Genomic DNA, 20431 nt, shown 5'->3' on the forward strand with positions numbered 1-20431 from the left:
GTATGCTGGGTGCACAGCAGCAGACAGGAAAAAGCTCCAGAGGATCATCAAAACAGCCCAGAGAATCGTCGGCTGCTCTCTGCCCAGTCTGGAAGACATTGCCTGCTCTCGCTACCTCAGCAGAGCAGAAAACATCATCAAGGACTTTTCTCACCCCGGCCACCATCTCTTCGACCTGCTCCCTTCCGGCAAGCGCTACAGGTCACACAAAGCAAAAACGAACAGACTCAGAGACAGTTTCTTCCCCACAGCCATTACCACCCTAAACAGACACCGCACAAAAAACTGAAAACTGTTGCAAAAAAACTACCTCGCACGTATGTAAAATGGTACTCACGTACATGCTGTCTGCACTATGTTTGTCCACTGCTCAAACAGACACCGCACAAAAAAACTGAAAACTCGTGCCAACACTACCTCATACGAATATAATGTTACTCATGTCTTGTTCTTGCACATGCCGACTGCACTACGTTTAATGCTCAAATTGCACAATGTCTGACCATTTCCTGTTTCTGCACTATGATGTCTATGTTTGCACCAATGCATATGCTGACTATTTTTGCACTATGATGACTTTGCACCAAATGCAATATTGCACAACCGTTACGATACCAACGTTATCACGACAACCCTGTATGTAACATCCCACATGCCGACATTTCTTGTGTAAATACCATGTAAATTATAACTATAGCCTTATCCCCCTTGTCTTATAACATTATCTTCTCTGTTCCTTTATCTTCTTGCTCATACCTCACTATGAATGTGTAAAACTGGAGTGTCATGCCCAATTTCGTTGTCACAATATGTTAGCCCATTTGTAACAATGACGATAAAGGTATATTCTATTCTATTCTATTCTATTCTATTTTCTCAGGTGTTCAAATACTTATTTGCAGCTGTTTTACACAAATAAATCGTTAAAAATATCATGCATTGTGATTTCTGGAGTTTTCTTTTCAGTTTATCTCGTTCACAGTGGACATGCACATACGATGAGAATTTCAGACCCCTTCATGATTTCTAAGTGGGATAAATGGCAAAATAGAAGGGTGTTCAAATACTTTTCTTCACTGTATATAACCTGCTTTTCATGGGTAAGTGTAAAAAAATGAAAATAAAAATAATAATGTTTAAAATCTAGTCTTAAAACATAATTATATTCTATAGCTTATGAAGATGATCATCGTTTATATTTTGTTTTTTATTTTATATTTTATTTTCAATGTTATTATTTGTCAAAGCAACAATCCATTGCAGCCTGGTCATCCTGGACGTGGGATAACCTCATCTCAAGGATTTTTCATTTTCTTCATGCTGAGATTTTTTAGTTTTTTATTGTCTTCATGTAGATTTTAGGTGTAATAATAGTCCATGGTTTGAAATGAAATGAAATGATCTGCATTTATATAGCGCTTTTCAAGTCAATGACTTCCCAAAGTGCTTTACAGTGTGCTTGACATTTCCCAATAGCGGCCTTGTATTGCAGCCATGTAAGACGCTAACCTGCTTATTGGGGGTATTAGGGGTTCAGTGTCTTACCCAAGGACACTTCGACATGTAACACGGACAAGCCGGGATTCGAACTGGGATCCCTTCATCCCAAGACGAGCGCTCTACCTCCTGAGCTACTGCCGCCCCTGTTTGAAATAGTCTGTGGTCTTTGCAGCCCTTTGAGACTCCAAATAAGCAAGACTTGACAAAAAAGAGAAATTGACAAAGAGAAAGAAAGAGGCAAGAAAAAGATTGAGAAAGAGAGGATGAAAGGTAACGACATAAAGAAAGATGGAGAAAGAAATTAAGAAAAAAAGGAGAACAGAAAAAAAGACAAAGAAAAAAAGAATTAACTATTGTGAGATGGAAATCAAGAAAGAGCAAAACAAAGATTGAAATAGAGAAACAAAACAAAGAAAGAAAGAGAAAGAAAGAATGAGAGAGAAGTAGAATGGGAGAATAAGGAGAAATGCAATAATGAAAGAGATGGAGAGGAGAAAAGAATGAGAGAACCTTTGTCCCTGTTGTCACCTTGTGATTGTTTGGGTCACTGGTCAAATCTAAATAAGAGAACCGAGGTCTAGCAGAGACAGCCAGACCTGTACTTATGCAGAGGGGATTTAAGTAACTAGTAAATGTCGTCTAATGTAGCAGAGTGAGAGTACAATTTCTTCTTCACGAATTTAATGAAGTAAAATTAAAAAGTATATTGATTTAAAAATATTCAGAGAAGGACAAAATGTCCCCAAACCTACTCAAGTAAATGAAACAGAGTAAATGTAATGGAAATGGGCTCTTTTACCATTCTCCCTCCAGGTCCGAGTGCGAAGATCGCCTGAGGGCCGAGTTCCGGATCGAGATGAATGCTGCGGTGGCCGAGAGCGAGCAGCGGTGGCAAAACCAGGAACAAGATTTACAAACTCACATCGCAGAGCTGCAGAGTCAACTGGATGAGATGCAGGTCAGCCCGCTTCACAGATGAAAAAGATGAAAAAGGAGAGTTTATTGGAGCACGTCTAAGATAGACATATACAGTACGTGCATCCACCATACCAAGAGCTTGACAGAGGCTCTGAGTCCAAGGAAAAGAGAGAGCGGATGTTGCTGCCTGGTTTTAAAGGCCCGGTGACGTTATAGACCACCGTAAGTGTGTCAATTGACTCTGCCATCTCCTAATTTCCAGGAGCTTTAACAAATGGGATTCAGCCCTAATAATTATGCAATGACATCATCTTACAATAGTAGCATATTAGAGAAATGTTTGACAACCATAAGAGTGAAGCCAATTTTCTATTTTGATTTCCCTTTAAGTTTTTTCCACCTTTGTTCTCGTGATGCAGACGGAGACAAAGGCGGGAACTGGAGACGATTCCCGAAGCTGCATTGAGCTTGACAAGCTGAGGAAGGAGGTCATTGAGACCCAAGAGATCAACAAGAAGCTGAAGGAATTGCTGCACGTACGCTCACACAAAATGATCTAAGCTTCTATTTTGATTTTACGATTTACAAAAGTCTTAGTGATTTTAAAACTGGTGTCATGTGATTCCGCTATTATTGGGATGTCTAGAGAGCAGGGAATTACAATGATCTACATTTTAGATTATGAGAGGAGAGGAAAGCATGCACAAGTGCCTCTGTTATTTAGAGTTTGGGTAATTCAATTTCCAAATCAAACTCATTTTTGAGAGCTCGTGCACTTCCATTTATCTTGATTTTAGACTTCAGGAGACCGGAGAGTAATGCATTACAGTAATTGAGACGGGAGGTAACAAACGCATGAATTATAATCTCTGCATCCGACTGAGACACCTTAGGGTGAATTTTAGCAATGTTGTGAAGATGGAAAAAAGCTGTTCTAGTAATATTCTTAACTTGTGTTTGAAAGGAGAGATTGGGGTCAAATATGACACCTAAATTTTTGACTGAGTCGCTCTGGTTGATATTACTTTTGGCAATGTTCAGAGCAGTTTTTGAGAACAAGTTACGGCATTTAGATGGACCAATAACTAACATTTCGGTATTTTCAGAGTTAAGGCGCAAGAAGTGAAGTGACATCCATTCTTTTATCTCAGTGAGGCAGGCCCCCAAATTTCCACAGTTTATTGTGGCAGATTCCTCCATCGGAAGATATGGTTGAGTGTCATCTGCGTAGCAATGGAAACTGATATTATACTTGCGAACAATATCACCAAAAGGATTCATGTACAGTGCATCCGGAAAGTATTCAAAGCGCTTCACTTTTTCCACATTTTGTTATGTTACAGCCTCATTCCAAATTGTATTAATCTAATCTCTTATCTCAAAATTCTACACAAAATACTCCATTATGACAATGTGAAAAAGTTTTTTTTTTTTACCTTTTTTGAATTTATTACAAAAAGAAAACTAAGAAATCACATTTACATAAGTATTCACAGCCTTTGCCATGAAGCTCAAAATTGAGCTCAGGTGCATCTTTTTTCCACTGATCATCCTTGAGATCTTTCTACAGCTTAATTGGAGTCCACCTGCAGTAAATTCAGTTGACTGGACATGATTTGGAAAGGCACACACCTGTCTATATAAGGACCCACAGTTGAGTATGCATGTCAGAGCACAAACACCAAGCATGAAGTCAAAAGAACTGTCTGTAGATCTGCGAGGCAGGATTGTCTTGAGGCAAAAATCTGGGGAAGGATACAGAAAAAATTCTGCTGCTTTGAAGGTCCCAATGAGCACAGTGGCCTCCATTATTCGTAAATGGAAGACATTTGGAACCACCAGGACTCTTCCTAGAGCTGGCCGGCCATCTAAACTGAGCGATCGGGGGAAAAAGGGTCTTAGTCAGGGAGGTGACAAAGAACCCGATGGTCACTCTGTCAGAGCTCCAGCGTTCCTCTGTGGAGAGAGGAGAGCCTTCCAGAAGGACAACCATCTCTGCCGCAATCCACCAGTCAGGCCTGTATGGTAGAGTGGACAGACGAAAGCCATTCCTAAGTAAAAGGAACATGGAAGCCTGTCTGGAATTTGCCAAAAAGCACCTGAATGACTCTCAGACCATGAGAAACAAAATTCTCTAGTCTGATGAGACAAAGATTGAACTCTTTGGTGTGAATGCCAGGCGCCATGTTTGGAGGAAACCAGGCACCGCTCATCACCAGGCCAATACCATCCCTACAGTGAAGCATGGTGGTGGCTACATCATGCTGTGGGGATGTTTTTCAGCAGCAGGAACTGGCAGACTAATCAGGATAGAAGGACAAATGAATGCAGCAATATATAGAGATATCCTGGATGAAAACCTGCTCCAGAGCGCTCTTGACCTCAGGCTGGGGCGAAGGTTCATTTTTCAGCAGGACAATGACCCAAAGCACACAGCCAAGATCTCAAAAGATTGGCTTCAAAACCACTCCGTGAATGTCCTGGAGTGGCCCAGCCGGAGCCCAGACTTGAATCCGATCGAACATCTCTGGAGAGATCTGAAAATGGCTGTGCACAAACGTCTCCCATCCAACCTGATTGAGCTTGAAACTTATTGCAAAGAAGAATGGGCAAAACTGCCTTAAGATAGGTGTGCTAAACTAGTGGGATCATATTCAAAAAGACTTGAGGCTGTATTTGCTGCCAAAGGTGGATCAACAAAGTATTAAGCAAAGGCTGTGAATACTTAAGTAAATGTGATTTCTTAGTTTTCTATTTTTAACAAATTTTAAAAAAGTAAAAAAAACAAAACTTTTTCACATTGTCCTAATGGAGTATTTTGTGTAGAATTTTGAGATAAGAGATTAAATTAATACAATTTGGAATGAGGCTGTAACATAACAAAATGTGGAAAAAGTGAAGCACTGTGAATACTATCCGGATGCACTGTAAATGCTGAAAAGGGGGCCTGTGGATCACCACAGGTAACACTAAAGGGCTCACATGTCATTTCACCATATTTAACACAGTGGGTCCTATCTGAGAGTTGGGATCTGAACCATAAAATGACGGTTCCTGAGAGACCAATCCATTTTTCCAACCATTCTAGTAAGATACTATGGTCCACAGTTTCAAAGACAGCACCAAGGTCCAGCAGCAGCAAGAGTGATGAAACGCCGGAGTCCATTGCCAGTAGATCATTGGTTACCTTAATCAGGGCTGTCTCAGTAGAGTGGTTAGCCCTGAATCCTGATTGCATAAATTCCAAAAGATATTTCCCGGATATAAAATCATTCAGCTTCCGTATCACAACTTTTCCAAGTACTTTAGAAAGAAACGGTAGGTTTAACACAGGTCTATAATTACATAAGCTTTCTGGATCAAGGTTGGGTCGTTTCAGTGTAGGTTTAATAACAGCACAACATCCCTGAAAATGCAAAACAATAAAATGAAACTGTTTAAATAGTAACTCTTCAGTACAAAAAAAAAGAATTTCAAAATAGATAACTATTTACAATTCTATTTCAGCCAATTTAGACACAGTCTCTGAAAAACACGCATAAAATACAACTTAAAATAAGTAAAACTAAAAGTAAAAGATCAGCAGTCTCTAACATTTTGCTCATTCTTCTGTTTTTTATTCATAAAGTACTTTTTTATGGTCTTCTGTATTGAACTTAATTTTTAACCAACTTCTATAGAACCCTTTCCGTGTTTGTAGACAAGTGTGACAAATTGAAACATTCTTTTGATCAGCGCTGGATTTCTTCCTGTGAAGGTACTTGTAAAATTGGCCTTGAAAGTGCTTGAAAAGTGCTTGAATTTGGCCATGAAAAAAAGTGTACAAACCCTATATTACATTTGTCAAGGTTCGGAGAAGTGTTTGAGAGCAAGTCACGGCATTAAGAAGGATCAATAATTAACATAAAGACACATTTTTGATCCTAGGAGCCGCAGAGCCAATGCTCAGCAGAGGAGAGACGCAACCACGCCTTGCAACTACAAACATTGAAGAGACAAGCCAAGGACGACGTCCTCTCTGAGAGGAACCGACTGCAGACCATGCACCACCTGGAATTAGGTAACATGGCATCACCATGGCAACAAGCAAACAGATTCCTGTTAGGGGATGGTTTTCTTTATACAATGGGGCAAATAATTATTTATTCAACAACTAATTGTGCAAGTTTTCCCACTTTTGAAATATTAGAAACGTTTGTATTGTCAACATGAGTAAACCTCAACGATAAAAAACGGAATGTGGTAAATACCATTGTTTGATTTTTAAATAATTTATTTGCAAATCATGATGGAAAATTAGTATTTGGTCAATACTAAAAGTTCATCTCAATACTTTGTTACAATATGTATCCTTTGTCGGCACTAATGGAGGCCAAATGTTTTCTCTAACACAAGCTTTTCACACACTGTTTGCTGGTATTTTGGCCCATTTCTCCATTCAGATATCCTCTAGAGCAGTAACGTTTTAGGGCTGTCGTTGGGCTACACAGACTTTCAACACCCTACTTAGATTTTCAATGGGGTTGAGATCTAGAGACATGCTATGCCACTTTAGGACCTTAATTTTTTTTTTACAAAGCCATTCCTTTTTTGCCCCGGCTGAAAGAGCCAGCCTCGTCTCAACTGAAATGCCCATGCTGATGGAAGGAGATTTTCACACAAAAGCTGTCTATTCAGGAACCCATTCATCCTTTCCTCCGAATCAACCATCCTGGTTCCTTTGTAGAAAAGTGTCCCTAAAGCATATTGTTTCCACTCTTGTGCTTCTCAGTGGGTATGGTGTTCTTCAGATGCAATTCAGTGGGAGAACTTCCACAATTAGTGGTTGACTATATAGTTATTTGCCCCACTATATCTTCTTTGTTTTTTTTTCAGACAAGCAGCGAGCCGAGCTGACCCAGCAGCACACAGAATGGAGCCGACAGATGACCCAGAGGCACATGCAGCAGATTGAAGACCTTCAGGCCCAACTGCAGGCTCACACACAAATGATGGCGTTGCAGCAGGTAACACATAGATACACAAATCTATTCGCCCCTCTCCCTTGTGTCTATTGACCTAAATAATCCAAATGTGCTTCTGTGCACTTTCAGGACCTGAAGCAGCAGAATCAGAACCAGGTGTTTGAGCGTCAGCTGGATGAGAGCCGTTGTGCCATGCTGGAGCTGCAGAGAGAAAACACAATGCTCAAGAAGCAATTGCAGGAGAAGTAAGTAGAGATGCACAATGGGTTTAACCCCTTAATGTTCCGACAGCCTCTGACCTTTTGACTGACACCACTCTCGGCCAATAGCAGGCTGTTTTTCACGGTTTACAACCCAAATTAGCCAAAGAGGACCTGTTTGATTGAATGGAGATTGCCTCCTTTAGCAATGAATGTCTTCAGCCAATAGTAACCGACTCAAGTGATGATTCACACATTGGTTAGCCAATTAAATGCTGAACAAAAGGTTGCACAGATTTTCAATGTGTATTCCAATTAGATTTCAAAGTCCGAGTGAACGGATGTGCAACGCCTCTCCTGATTCATTTTTACGTACAATTATTACGTGCAAGTGTGCACAATTGTTGATTGACTGAAAAGATAAGTCAAGAATTTACAACTCTTTCAAAATGTCTAAAAAAATTGGCCAAAGTAAAATACAGTTACATTGGTGTTATACCTGTCGTCTCCAAATGGCCACTTTGGGAAACGGCTTCGTTTTAAAAGGAACCAAAACCATATTCTTCAAACGGCTCAAGAACAGCATTCAATTTACTTTCGGTATGTCTTGGATTGGGATTCTAGGTGAATGTTACACGATCGATAAGGAGTTTAAAACTGGAGCGATGCATTTACTTCTTTTGGGGAATTCAGAGAGCAGGGAATTACAATAATAAAAATGAAAGGAGATAAAAGCATACATTAGCAGATGGTCCTTGACTTAAGAAAATGTCAGAAAAAAATGTAATGAACACATTTGGGTTCTGAACGGTTGAATAACATTTTATTATTCTTCCTCTGCTCATCCATATGAATTCAAAATCAACGACTTTGTAAAAAAAATGATGAATTAAGGGCTGATGGGAAAAACTCCTATCCTCTTGACATTTTAACACTTATTTCTTCATTAAAAAACAAATTTTTATGACGGATCATTAAATGAAAAAGGAACTACATCTTACTCTCATCATTGTTAATGGTGGGGTGCATTGTATGAGGAGTCCTTGTAAAAGATAAAAGTTAAATATTTTCTCTTAAGTAATTAATAATGCCCAATTGAGTTTAAAATGAAGTTTACCTTCATTCTGTTAGTCCACGGGGTCATCAACGTGGTGCTCATGGGCACCAGGTAGCCCACTAAGAACACCGGCGTTGCAAGCGTTTCACTTGTTGGGGCCATGGGTTTTTTGAAAAAGTGCCAGGGAGCCTCGTCCTTGTGCCAATGTGTGGCTCGATGGTGCTAACTGGTTGAAGCTGGATAATGTGTGCAAGAGTATTTTTAAATGGGAAGACGCCAAGCAAGGATAAGTCACAGCGATGGAGCGGGTCAGCTCAAGTCTTCTATTTAATATTTGAGAGGCCGAATCTAACAATTCCCCTGTTTGAGTGGCCTTAAGGATCACTCAACTAAACTTGAGCTTTTGATTTAAAATTTGTATCTCCACCTGTTCAGCTGACCTAAAAAGTCAGTTAAACCCTGTTTATGTATTAGGAAATCCTATATGTGTAGATAGTGCCCTCCGATGCAATTTCTGTAGAAAAAAACAGTTGTCGTACAACCCTAAACATATTAAACAAGATAAATAATAATCACATACTGTACAGTTTATTATGTATTTAGATGATGCACACTCAGAGAATATGAAATTGCTTATGGCATTTTATGTCATTTATGACTGTTCCAGTGTGCGTAAAACTCTACTTCACTTGCACATATATTTCCAGCCATCACCCCACGCACAGCTCCCTCCAGGTGAACCCCAAAACGAAAAGGAAAGAAGAAGAAAGTGTGGTCTCCGAAAAGAGCCGAGGCGCCCACCTGGAAGACGAAGCCCAGCGCTTGAAAGAGGAGGTTGAGAAACTTCGGGTGGAGATGGAGAAGCTAGAGGAGTCGCACAAACTGTGGGAGGAGAGAAAAGATGATGACGACAAGGAGCAAGCGGGGGAGGAGGAGAACAAGAAGAAACCGGAGCAGGTGGGCATCAGAAGGAAGAAAGACCTGGAGGACATCAGGAAGGAGCACAAGAGAGAGATTCAGAATTTGGTATCAGAATACAGCAATGCTCAGATGCAGCTGCAGGCTCGTATAGTCGCCCTGGAGAACGAGTGAGTACCACAACGTGCAAAAACTTTACCATTTAGATTTTGGATGTAAAACTCATTTGCACCAAGGGCCACATCAGTATGATACAGGAGTCTCCAACATTTTTCAAGCGTTGAGCTACCTTTTGTTACTTATTAGCGCAAAGATCACCCAGTATAACATACATTTCCAAAATAGCAACTTAAGTAGATGGGTTGCTAAAAAAAGGAGTGATAGTTAGCTAGAAAGGTAAACAAGTAAAAAACTGAAAGGGAGCTGGCTAGCTAGTTAAGAGAAAGAAGACAATCCAAACAGCCACATAATAATCTAAAAAAATCTAGATAGCTAGCTAGAAAGGAGGCCAAAATTTAGCTTGTTAACTAGCACAAAAGGTAAAATGTTAGATAGCATGCAAAAAAATGTAAAAAGCTAGCTTGATAGCTTGCCAAATTGATGTAGAAATTGCGTGTCTAGTCAACTTCTGGGTTTTGGACAAAATATTTGGACCAAGAAAAAAAAAGTTGAGAAGAGCAGTTCAGGTGAGGACTTTTATTACAAAATTACAAAATAAAAAACAAAATGCACCCCAGACCAAATGCTTAGGAGAGTCTTCTCCTTCCAAAAGCCATCCAAAAAATGTCTCGCCCCTCTCAAATTGGAAAAGGGTTTGGATTTGAGAAAATGGGACAAAAGAAAGGAACTCAATGAACAGGAGACTTTTGTCAAAACTGCACACAGCTTGATTATAAAGGTTGTTTGCTAAGATAAGGCTGACGCATCAAACCATTGCTGGGAAAATACTGATATGAAAACCTTGAATAAATATAGAAAGTATATACTTCATTCACATATGTGGTTAAGCAAACGGCGCATTTATAACAACTAAGTTAATAATGTAATTTTCAAAGTAATGATGTGCTGATTTTATATATATATATATATATATATATATATATATATATATATATATATATATATCAAAGCCATATCCCCCTAGTGGGAGGTGGCTAGAGTCATTTCTGACTCTTTTTGGGAGATTGATTCAGAAGAGGGGATTCCCAGCCCCCTCGCTTAACCCAGCTGAGGTGTTGGGAGTCATTAGGTGACCAAACCCCCCAATTCCATTCCCTAATGATGAACGCCAAGCAGGGAGGCAATGGGTACCAATGTTTTAGGTATGACTCGGCCGAGGCTTGAACCACAACCTCCCAGTCTCGGGGCGGGCGCCATACCCAAGGCCACTGAGTTAATAATGTAATTTTCAAAGTAATGATGTGCTGATTTAATAATAAACCAATATAGCTGAAAACTCATGCAATAGTGACAACATATTTAGTGACACGTTTGAATAATCTAACATGATGTGGGTTGATAACTAACAACAAAACTAAAAAGGTAGATAGCCAGATAGCTCGCTAAAAAAATACATTTTCTTGCGCATCAATTGGAATTCAGTTTGATGCATTTCCTGTCAAATAAATCAATAAAACGATGATTTTTTTTTAATACACAAGTTAATTTTTATTCTACCCTCTTAATTGCTTAAAAATTGTTATCAATACTTGAATGTTTGTTTTTGTTCATAAAGCCCATCATCTGGAATTTATTTATTTGAATTTTTGAAATAACAATTTATTATGTTTTTACTATGTTATTACCAGGTTAATTATTAAAAACAGAGTGAAATAGACTCATTCAACCATTTTACTACTGTAGATAATGAAAACGGCCCAGCACTGGTGAGCAACTTTCAGAAGAGGTCTGCAGGAACCTCAGTTGTCCTTATGGGGCACCCTGGTGCCTGCGGGCACCTCCTTGGAGACCCTTGACATAATAGCTGTCCTAAAGAGCTTGATGCAGAGCCAGCCCAAGGCTTAAGCTAGCTAAGCGGCTGCTTAGGCCCCCCCACACTCACTAGGGGCGCCCCCAAGAGCGATTAAATTATATATAATAAAAAATCGTGAATATGGTAATTAACATAAAATATATATATTTATGCTATCAGACAGTAGTTTCTTGCAGCTTACGACCTTAGAAAACCTGATGTGGCCCGTGGGCTTTGACTTTGACGCATGTGGTATTGATGCTCGCACATTCATTGTGATTTCCGCAGGTTACGAGAGCGGGAGGAGCGATGCAGGAGGAGGGAACCCCGATGTGACGACTTGCAATTGGGGAAACTTCAGGAGAGACTGACGGAACGAGATCAGCTCATTAAACATTTGGTGGTATGGGAAAACACACAAGGAAAAAATACATAAAAGGAATTTATTCAAAGTTCACCTTCATTCTGCTAGTCCAGGGGGTCACCAACGTGGTGCTCATGGGCACCAGGTAGCCCCCTAACAACACCTGACTAGCCTGCAGACCTGTTCTGAAAATAGGCAAGGCAAGGCAAGTTTATTTGTATAGCACAATTCATACACCAGGCAATTCAAAGTGCTTTACGGAAGTGGCAGACAGGTTAAAAACACACAATAAAAGACATTGAAAATGTAAAATGTGGTTTTTAAAGTGCATAAAAACCACAGATAAAACATAATAAAATCAATGAATTAAAATAAGGTAAAAGTGAAGAGTGCAGATAGAACGCTTTCAGTTGTATGCACAGTTGAACAGAGCTGTTTTCAGCCTGGACTTAAACATTGTCAGAGTAGACGCCTGTCTGACATCATCAGGAAGACTATTCCAGAGTTTAGCTGCATGGAACTGGAAATGGAAATGACTCTATTGTAAAAGGAGCTCGTTACCAAACCTTGTTGGATGTCAAAGAATTTGAAATTCTGAGTCAGTTGAAGAAAGAAGAACAGACAAGTATTTGTGTTTTACAACCTTGCAAGTTATTGCACACCAGCGACCGATTTATCCTACACTTGAAGTGCAACAAAAATAAACAGTAAATAATATCATAAAATAACAACCAGCGTGTACATAAACGTACATAAACACAAAAAAAGTACGTTAATACACACAAAACGTACGCACACGCACTAAATGTACTTAAATACACAAAACATAGGTAAATGAACCTTCAAAAACGTACGAAACACAAAATGTATGTAAATACACACAAAAATGTACATAAACACACACACAAAACTTACATAAACACGCACTTTTGACCGTCAATAAGAGTAACAGCATTATGACGGTAGAAAAAATAATGAGTGAGATTACCCTTTTACTGGAAAAAATACCACAACATTACCATGTCCGGTTTGGGTTTTCGTTTCTGGTTTGGACGCTTTACAAGTTGTTTTAAGACGCAGCGTGATGGTTGCTGTTTGTTGTTAATAAACCCTCCTTTGTTGAGCACACCTGCCTCCAACTTCTCCATATTTTGGTCCACCACCTCCGGCATCATAAAAGAATGATCTAACCAAGTTTGCTGATCAAAATGTCCTTTTAAAGGATTCAGGATAAATGGTTAATAAGTGGGCAGCACAGCAGGGCAGTGGTTAGCGCGTGTGCGACACAGTTCTGATGTCATGGGATCAAACCTTCATGTGTGGAGTTTGCATGTTCTCCCCATGCTTGCGTGAGTTTCCTCCGGGCACTTTGATCTCCTCCCACATTTCAAAAACATGCATGTCAGGTTAATTGGCCGGTCCAAATTGTCACTAGTTGTGAATGAGCAAGTTAATTGTATGTCTCTCTCTGTGCCCTGCGACTGGCTGGCAACCAGTTCAGGATGTCCCCTGCCCACTGCCCAGAGATAGCTGGGATGGGCTCCTGAACCCCCGCGACCCTACTGAGGATAAGCGGAGAAGATAATGGATGGATAATAAGTGTGTGATAATTGTACACACCTGTGCCAAGTTCAAAACCTGGTTGGGGCCCACTGGTGATAGGCTCTGACATACCTTTTAACAGTTTCAGTCAAAAGTTCATAACAGAACTTATTCAACTCATAAGTATTGAATTTTGGATTAATAGTGTGGGCAAAGCCTTGATTAGTACCTATTGCATCATAGCAAATGTGAACGATTTATAACTTATGTGTTAGGGCCCTAATTCAGTTTCGGACGAATTTGAATGTGAATATAAAAATAATTTTCTCTTTCCCCACTAAAGGAAGAACGGCATCAGCTGCAGCTCCACTCTCCTGTTGTTGGGGACAACGGCGGTCCCAGGCTCAGCGAGAACAAGCCCCGCCCAGTGAGCACAACGCCAACCATGAGGGTGAGTTTGTGTCTCGAGTTCATGAAAATGTAATCCTTTCCGGCAGAAAGTAACATCTGACAGGGTTTTAAGAGACCAATTTGTCTGATTTGTGTGTGGTTTTAATTATAATCAACGTATTGCACTGAACAAAAACAATTACATTCATAATTTTAGTTTCTTTATATATTTGTTTTCATATATATATATATATATATATATATATATATACACAGTGCATCCGGAAAGTATTCACAGCGCTTCACTTTTTCCACATTTTGTTATGTTACAGCCTCATTCCAAATTGTATTAATTTAATCTCTTATCTCAAAATTCTACACAAAATACTCCATTATGACAATGTGAAAAAGTTTTTTTTTTTTACTTTTTTTGAATTTATTAAAAATAGAAAACTAAGAAATCACATTTACATAAGTATTCACAGCCTTTGCCATGAAGCTCAAAATTGAGCTCAGGTGCATCTTTTTTCCCACTGATCATCCTTGAGATATTTCTACAGCTTAATTGGAGTCCACCTGCAGTAAATTCAGTTGACTGGACATGATTTGGAAAGGCACACACCTGTCAATATAAGGTCAGTTGAGTGTGCATGTCAGAGCACAAACACCAAGCATGAAGTCAAAAGAACTGTCTGTAGACCTGCGAGACAGGATTGTCTTGAGGCACAAATCTGGGGAAGGATACAGAAAATGTTCTGCTGCTTTGAGGGTCCCAATGAGCACAGTGGCCTCCATTATTCGTAAATGGAAGACATTTGGAACCACCAGGACTCTTCCTAGAGCTGGCCGGCCTTCTAAACTGAGCGATCAGGGAAGAAGGGCCTTATTCAGGGAGGTGACCAAGAACCCGATGGTCACTCTGTCAGGGCTCCAGCGTTCCTCTGTGTAGAGAGGAGAGCCTTCCAGAAGGACAACCATCTCTGCAGCAATCCACCAATCAGGCCTGTATGGTAGAGTGGCCAGACGAAAGCCACTACTTAGTAAAAGGAACATGGAAGCCCGTCTGGAATTTGCCAAAAAGCACCTGAATGACTCTCAGACCATGAGAAACAAAATTCTCTGGTCTGATGAGACAAAGATTGAACTCAGGAACTGGCAGACTAGTCAGGATAGAAGGAAAATGAATGCAGCAATATATAGAGATATCCTGGATGAAAACCTGCTCCAGAGCGCTCTTGACCTCAGGCTGCGGCGAAGGTTCATTTTTCAGCAGGACAACGGCCTCAAAGCACACAGCCAAGATCTCAAAAGATTGGCTTCAGAACCACTCCATTAATGTCCTGGAGTGGCCCAGCCAGAGTCCAGACTTGAATCCGATCGAACATCTCTGGAGAGATCTGAAAATGGCTGTGCACAAACGTCTCCCATCCAACCTAATTGAGCTTGAGATTTATTGCAAAGAAGAATGGACAAAACTGCCTAAAGATAGGTGTGCTAAACCTGTGGGATCATATTCAAAAAGACTTAAGGCTGTATTTGCTGCCAAAGGTGGATCAACAAAGTATTAAGCAAAGGCTGTGAATACTTATGTAAATGTGATTTCTTAGTTTTCTATTTTTAATAAATTCAAAAAAAGAAAGTAAAAAAAAAAAGTCTTTCACATTGTCATAATGGAGTATTTTGTGTAGAATTTTGAGATAAGAGATTAAATTAATACAATTTGGAATGAGGCTGTAACATTACCAAATGTTGAAAAAGTTAAGCGCTGTGAATACTTTCCGGATGCACTAATATATATATATATATGAATTTATTGAAACCCTTATGGCAATAATTTCAATCAACTGTACAAGGGGGGGGGTTAGAGGCATTACATTACAAGAAAACAGCAGAAATACAAATATATGACAGTGTGAGACAAATGAGGGGGTAGACTGTGTAAAAAGGGTTAGCGGGGCTTGTTTAGGAGGGTGATGGCAGCGAGAATCAGGCTTTTCCCGAGGCGGGTCCTTCTGAATCTGTATCTGGTAGTCCATATCTTTCAGAGCAAAGGGGACAGGAGGGTGTCTAGCTCTTCCCAATACCTTGAAGGTTCACTGGGTCAGGCAGGGTGTTGTAAACTGCCAGCACAGGGAACAGGACGCAATGGAAGTCTGCCTGCATGATGTTCGACTCGATCAATTTGTGCTGTATTGTGCTCTTCCATATTGTCCATGCCCCCTGCTGCCAGAGGCCAACTGCGCTGCTCTTACTCTTCCTCCACTCTACCTGGAGTAGCTGGTGTCGATCCCTGTTGCCAAGTGCCCAACTAGTGTTTCTTGCATTGGGCGTGACTCAGCTCTCTTCTTTTCCGTGTTCATTCTGATACCAGCTGATGACTTACTGTTTTTTGAATCCCTGCAATGCAGAGCCTCTCTTGTACGTGCAACCTTGACCTCTTCAGTGAACCCACTAAAGAGTTGCTGAAAGGTGTTGCTTGTCCCAAACGGGGCAGCTCTGGTGAGCCTGGGGGGGTGGGGGTATATATCATATATCACGGTTCATGGATCCCTTAGCCGCAAGCACTTTATGTAGTCAAGTCAAGTCATCTTTATTTGTATAGCCCTAAATCACGAAGAGTCTCAAAGGGCTTCATAGATTATTACACTATATTACACAGACTATTTTTCAGCCGACGAGAAGAGTAGGTTATTCATATGCTATGGAGTAGAAGTGAGTTTTAAGTTTAGATTTAAACATTTCCACTGAGGTTGCAGATCGGATCTCATGTGTATGTGTGTGTATATATATATATATATATATATATATATATATATATATATACATGTTTATACGTACAATTATTATTTTTTGATTGAAAACAATTATTTTTATTCCTGAAATTGTAATGCCGTGTTCCTGTGCGTTTCCAGAGGAAACACGTGGTACCGTCCCCCCGTCAGAGCAGCATCTCATGCTCGAGCGTGTATGACCGTCTTCACCCTCCCTCCTCGCCGCCCATGTCCTTTTCATCTACTCTACCACACCAGTCCACCTCCCACCCTCACGTGGCCCCCCACTACTCCACCTCGTCCCTCCCGCACAAGCACACTTCCCTGTCTCTAGGCCAGTGTTCCCCCCCATCCCTACCCCGCTCCCCCAGGACCAGGACTTCTTGCGTCCCCACCACGCCGGCGCCCACCGCGCCATTGCCTGTGTGCCCCACGCCCCCCACAGGCATCCGCTACGTTTCGCCCTCCTGCCACGAGCCGTGCACGTACCTGCAGGGGCACTCAATCAGGTAAGACTTGGAAAGGTTTAAAAATATGCTGTGAAAGCATCCCAATATAACATTTACAAGTGTGCTATTAAGCATGCTTTATTTATAACCTGCCTTTGGAATATTAATCTTTGATCCGGAACTTTATGTGGAGACAATGACTCACAATAGTTAGCTCACTTTGGAAAACAGAGCAGCTCTGGATTTTTGTCAGCTAAATAGAGACACTAGAGGATGCAAAAATAGGTCATACACTTGAGTAGAGTTTGAAAAGCAAAACGTGCACCTTTGATCACTTAAACAGCGAGTAGGGTGTCATTTATACAAAAGGTAATAAAGTGGGAGGGTGGTTCATGTAGGCCTGTCTTTACTGGATTATTATTAAATGCAAAACGAAATATGACGTAGTTGTTTCCTACTCTGTCAAAAAGTGTGCTTTGTGCTGCACCTCTTGTGCTTATAAATTGCTCAACAGAAGCACAAATTTACACAATATATGCATAGATATAATTGGGGCATGTTGACCATAGTGATGGAAGTTAAAATGAAAATATCACCAAGAAAGCAACCAATTAAAATAGGGCTTGTTTAGCGAGCAAGTATGTGTAATTTTTGCTATACTAGAAGACCAAGATTTTTGAAGCACCGATGAAAAAAAGTCAGACAAAAAGCCTTTTCTGATTTTTTTCCATTGCCTTTTTAAACCTTAATATCGGTAGTATTCTGATCTTATTTCCTTCAGTAAACGTACTAAGCATCGGATAATCACACGCCCGGATAAAATCTTTCACATGTTAGCAATATTCTGATCTTAATCAGATTACCGTATTTTCCGCACTATAAGGCGCACCTAAAAGTCTTGTTTTTTTTCAAAAGCTGACCATGCGCCTTATAACACAGTGCGCCTTATATATGGCTCAATATTAAATTCGCAAGGTCTCGCAACTACGAGAAACAGCCGCCGACTCCATTATTCGCGCTGTGCATACTGGGAAATATTAAACGATTGGTAGTTGCCGGGGCTCGTGTTGTATTTGTTTACTAAGTGGCAAAATGGCTACCCCATTAAACTGCTTAATTCATATTCAACAAATACAGTATTTGTCTGAATCCAGGGTTTTGACTGGTGAAGATGTAAAGCACAATTTACCTTAAACAAACGCAGAATTATTCAGAATGTCACGTTTGACAGAGAGAGAGCGAGAGCGAGAGCGAGAGAGAGATTCTCTTTCATACGTGCATTTGTATAAAAAATGGCTCCTGTTAAGAGACACGCGTACAACACGGCAATAGAGCGGCAGCGAGAGAGTTAAACTTAAATGAATCGATGGTACGGAAGTGGAGAAAGGATGAAGATAAGCTCCGCCAAGTAAGGAAAACTCAACAAAGTTTCCGTGGCAATAAAGCAAGATGGCCAGAGTTAGAGGAGACACTTGAACAGTGGGTTGTTCAACAAAGAGCGGCAAGCAGAAGTGTCAGTACGATAACTATACGTATGAAGGCAACAGCGCTGGCACAAAAACACCGGACGTGTTGGATGGCCCATTCACTGAGATATGGTCAATTCGAACACAGCAGAAGAAGAATTCGAGGGATTCGTCGATGAGGAGCTTATAGAGTGATCTTTGTTTTTCTTTTGTGTGTTTACGTTTTACATTTTACAGTTATTATGTTATTGCTTTGCACTCGTTGTTTTTGCACATTACGAGTGTCACTTTATTGCGATTGCATTAACGTTTCATTTAAAATAACAGTATCAGACGTTTTTTTCTTTGCGTGTTGACTAAATGGACAAAAAATAAAATGATATGTCGATGTTGTTCAAAGATGTGTCACGAAAATGCTTTACCTCAGAGAAAATAATAAAACGGCTGTTTATTTATTTTGGGAGTGAATGGAGTTATGGAAAGCTTGATTGTTAATAAAGTTTGAATGTTTTGTTGACATTCCCTTGAGCGTGGCAACATCTAGAGGTTGCATAACGTAACTACATTCTCTACTGTAGTCAAGTCGTCACATTTATTTACCGTAAATAGCCCTTAATCCCAAAAATGTCTCGAAGGACTGCACAGGATTACAATTACAAAATTGCACAATTACCTGATCTTAAACCAGCATGCACTTATAGCGCCTTATAATGGGGTGCGTCTTATGTATGGCATAAGTTTTAAAATATATCATTCATTGAAGGTGCGCCTTATAACATGGTGCGCCATATAGTGCGGAAAATACGGTAGATAGATAGATAGATACTTTATTCATCCCCTAAGGGAAATTCACATTTCCAGCAGCATCCCTGAGCTGAGAACAGTACAATAATAAAGCCAAAAGAATACAAGATACAAATACCCAGTGTGACGTGCAAATGCCCACTGTAGCGTGTTATATAGAGTAACTAAATAGTGCTACACAGAATACATATTATCCCTGCATGTAATAGTCAAGTCAAGTCACATTTATTTATAAAGCCCTTAATCACAAAAAAATGTCTCAAAGGACTGCACAGGATTACAATTACACAATTGCACAATTACCTGATCTTAAACCAGAATGCGGGCAAGGAACAACTCAAAAACCCCAGCTTGAGGAAAAAAGAGAAACCTTGAAAAAGGACCTCACATATTTAGCACTACGCATCGGATAATTTAGATTATCAATCTGAATAAAAGCCTTTTCGGAATTGTCAGTGCTTGTTCACACCGCCTTACTAAACCTGAATATCGGCAGTATTCTAATCTCAATGAGATCATTCCCTGCATGTAAAAGTACTGATTACGTTTTGCTTTAAATAAGTCAGTTGGCAGTGTTGAAGATATACATGTACAAGGAAAAAAAGAACCATTACCCAGATAAAAAGCTGAAAACGTTTAACAGATACAAATTCTATTCAACTATACTGAAACGCATTAAGTGATTTTACAATGACCAACATCTAGGGCTCCAAAATTGTTTATTTCAAAGTCATATTACACCAAATACAGTGAAATACGGGTGATTTGATTTTGAAAAATATCTGATTTCGTTATGGCATGTCAAAAAATTTATATAAAAAGTCCTTTACATCCATACGGAAGTATGATACTTGTTTGGTTGCACTTTACACAAAGCATTGAAAGACTCAGAAAAAAAAATCAAAACGTTTAAAAAAAAAATAGACAAGTTAAGACTACCAAAAGAAGAGTTCGAACTGAAAGGTCTTTAGACCTAAATTAGGAGACCTTGATCATGCTTCTGAATCTGCCCTACAACTTTCTTCAAAGGGCTGATTTCTGGTGGTGTATACCTGCAAAAGAAATGAAACAACATAAATGAAAAAATAAATAAATGAAATGTTGCTCTGGACAAAA

The 20431-nt window shown here is 39.9% G+C and overlaps 2 protein-coding genes across 6 annotated transcripts in view; one reads left to right on the plus strand and one right to left on the minus strand.

The window, feature by feature from the left end:
- The window catches only part of fam184b (family with sequence similarity 184 member B), a 184294-nt gene that overhangs the window by 55490 nt on the left and 108373 nt on the right, over positions 1-20431 (plus strand). For all 4 annotated transcript variants that reach the window (XR_015851174.1, XR_015851175.1, XM_088342823.1 and 1 more), the window contains exons 9-17: positions 2314-2458; positions 2838-2954; positions 6346-6478; positions 7294-7424; positions 7512-7627; positions 9347-9727; positions 11818-11932; positions 13779-13886; positions 16738-17105. Coding sequence is in view for 2 of the 4 variants with exons in the window: in XM_088342823.1 (XP_088198949.1) it covers positions 2314-2458; positions 2838-2954; positions 6346-6478; positions 7294-7424; positions 7512-7627; positions 9347-9727; positions 11818-11932; positions 13779-13886; positions 16738-17105 (1614 nt within the window). In the remaining 2 variants the exon portion in view is untranslated. The remainder of the gene's footprint in view (positions 1-2313; positions 2459-2837; positions 2955-6345; positions 6479-7293; positions 7425-7511; positions 7628-9346; positions 9728-11817; positions 11933-13778; positions 13887-16737; positions 17106-20431) is intronic.
- The window catches only part of haspin (histone H3 associated protein kinase), a 51049-nt gene continuing 50635 nt past the window's right edge, over positions 20018-20431 (minus strand). For both annotated transcript variants that reach the window (XM_088342826.1, XM_088342824.1), the window contains exon 17: positions 20018-20367. The gene's annotated coding sequence lies outside the window, so the exon portion shown is untranslated. The remainder of the gene's footprint in view (positions 20368-20431) is intronic.

Source organism: Urocampus carinirostris, chromosome 8, assembly GCF_059441175.1.
Source record: "Urocampus carinirostris isolate Australia breed hairy pipefish chromosome 8, RoL_Ucar_1.0, whole genome shotgun sequence".
In the NCBI taxonomy this organism is placed as follows: Eukaryota; Metazoa; Chordata; class Actinopteri; order Syngnathiformes; family Syngnathidae; genus Urocampus; species Urocampus carinirostris.